The following is a 1,889-nucleotide window of genomic DNA, read 5'->3' as shown; positions in this document are numbered from 1 at the left end:
CGGCACCAGCACACCCGTCCTGGCAGCGGTGCAGGGGTCCCGGTGGCCAGAGATGGGAGAGAGGGGAAGCTTGGGCTGCTCTGGGTAAACCAGAGCTGCCCCTGGGCTGTTCTAGCTGCTGGTTTTCTCTCTTCTTCTCTTGGCCTTGTAAAAAGCCAAGGTCCCACGCTTGGGACTGTGCTGGCTGCTCCATGTGAGATCCCAGCCGGAACCCTCCCCCAAGGATGCCGCAGGGCCCGGCTGACGCTGCCCACACCTCCCATCCAGGAGGAAGCACCCCAGTTTCACCCTGACTCACCCATCCAGACTTCTCCAAACTGCCCCGCTCCCAGCTTCTCCACCAGCTTCAGCGACTCCCGCGGCACCTCCCACTCGTCCTGCCACCACCGCCTCCGCGGCGGGTCCGGCAGGGCTTGCCGAGGCGGGTGCACAGCCCGTCAGAGCTGCCTGCGGCACAGGGCAGGCAGAGCCAGCGTCGGTGCAGGCAGAGGGCACAGGGCACCCAGCACAAGCTAATGATTTTGCTGGGACATGGGTAGCGGCGTGTCTTGCTCATCCCATCATCCCATCCCACCCCATCCCCATCTCCATCCCGTCCCCTGCCTGCAGGCAGGACCAGCCCCTGGACGGCACGTACGTGTGTAATACTGCACCAGCTCGTGCAAGCTGCTGAAGGTGACGCGGGGGGAGATGTAGTACCCCCCGTTGTCCATGTTGCGGATCTTGTAGTGCTTCACCGTCTCACCCTGGTTCTGGTCGAAGTCCCTCACTGACAGTGAGTAGGAGCCTGGGGAGACGAGGGACCGTGTGGGACCCCAACACTCCTCCTGTACTTCCCAGCACCTCTCCCAGCACCCGTGGCAGGAGATGCCGGCGGGACCTGCGGGACGGTACCTTTGGAGGTCTCGCTCTCCCGGATGAGGAAGGAGCCGTGCGTGTTTCCTGACGCCAGGAGCTGCCGCTCTGCATCCTTGCGGCTGATGTTTTTGAAGAACCACCTGAGGACATGGAGCAGAGTTAGGGCTGGGGGGGGCTCAGGCCACCTTCCCCTACCAGCGCTTCAGGGGATGCTCCTGGCATCTTCCCCCTCCGCCGGCACAGCTCCTGCCCCGGCACAACTCCTACTCAACCCCTACTCACGGCTCAGGCTCCAGACTGTTCACCATGGCCACAAAGTTGTAGGGGATCAAACCCTCCTGGCCGGTGGTGAGCGACTGCGCCTTCCACCACTCCCCGCTCCTGCAAGGGCACAGCGAGGTGAGCCCCCCCCCCAGCTGCCAGGACCCTGCACGGCCCCCCCCGGCAGCACCGGGATACTGGCTGGGGAGCCGCAGGGTCGTGCCGGCGCGGGTGCTGGGATCGGTGCTCACTCACTCTTCCAGGACGCGGAGCTTCTCCCCCTTCCGCAGCCCCAGGTCCCCGTCGTGCTTGGGCTCGTAGTTGTACAGGGCCACCACCAGCTTATCTGGGAGTTCAAGCAGAGGGGCAGGGTGGCCGTGGCCAGCGGGGGGGGGGGCCCCCGCTCCCCGCCACGGCTGGACCTTACCTTGCAGGGGGGAGCACGGCGGAGACGTGGCCTCGTAGGACACCAAGGGGTCTTGCACCTCGGAGCCCTTGCGGATCAGCCTCTGCCAGGGGATAAGGAGCCCCGTGAGCCCTCACCTTCCCGGGGTTTGCCCATGCCATGGCCATCTCCGGAGACGTCTGGTCGCCGGGACGGGGGCGGTCCGCTCGCCCCCTCCTCACCTGGCGCTTGCTGTCGGGCTCGATGGGGTAATTGCAGTGCTCACAAATGTCGATGTTCTCGATCCAGTCCTCGTCGTAGTCCGAGCTGCAGCAGCAGCCCATGGTGGCTACAGGGGGGCGCGAGGCGGGGGGGGGAGGCTTTG

The 1,889-nt window shown here is 65.7% G+C and overlaps 1 protein-coding gene across 1 annotated transcript in view; it reads right to left on the bottom strand.

Moving 5' to 3' along the window:
* Window positions 1-1,848, bottom strand: part of LOC104625915 (proto-oncogene tyrosine-protein kinase LCK-like) — a 5,305-nt gene extending 3,457 nt beyond the window's left edge. Inside the window, 8 exon segments of the mRNA XM_010293682.1 lie at window positions 299-400; window positions 403-447; window positions 638-787; window positions 895-998; window positions 1,141-1,239; window positions 1,375-1,465; window positions 1,547-1,628; window positions 1,747-1,848. Of these exon segments, the coding sequence (XP_010291984.1) occupies window positions 299-400; window positions 403-447; window positions 638-787; window positions 895-998; window positions 1,141-1,239; window positions 1,375-1,465; window positions 1,547-1,628; window positions 1,747-1,848 (775 nt within the window).
* Window positions 1,849-1,889: the final 41 nt, after the last annotated feature.

This window comes from Phaethon lepturus, unplaced genomic scaffold (assembly GCF_000687285.1).
Source record: "Phaethon lepturus isolate BGI_N335 unplaced genomic scaffold, ASM68728v1 scaffold37638, whole genome shotgun sequence".
NCBI classification, from domain to species: domain Eukaryota; kingdom Metazoa; phylum Chordata; class Aves; order Phaethontiformes; family Phaethontidae; genus Phaethon; species Phaethon lepturus.
Note: the sequence above shows the minus strand (reverse complement) of the source record. Positions and strands in the feature narration are given on the sequence as shown.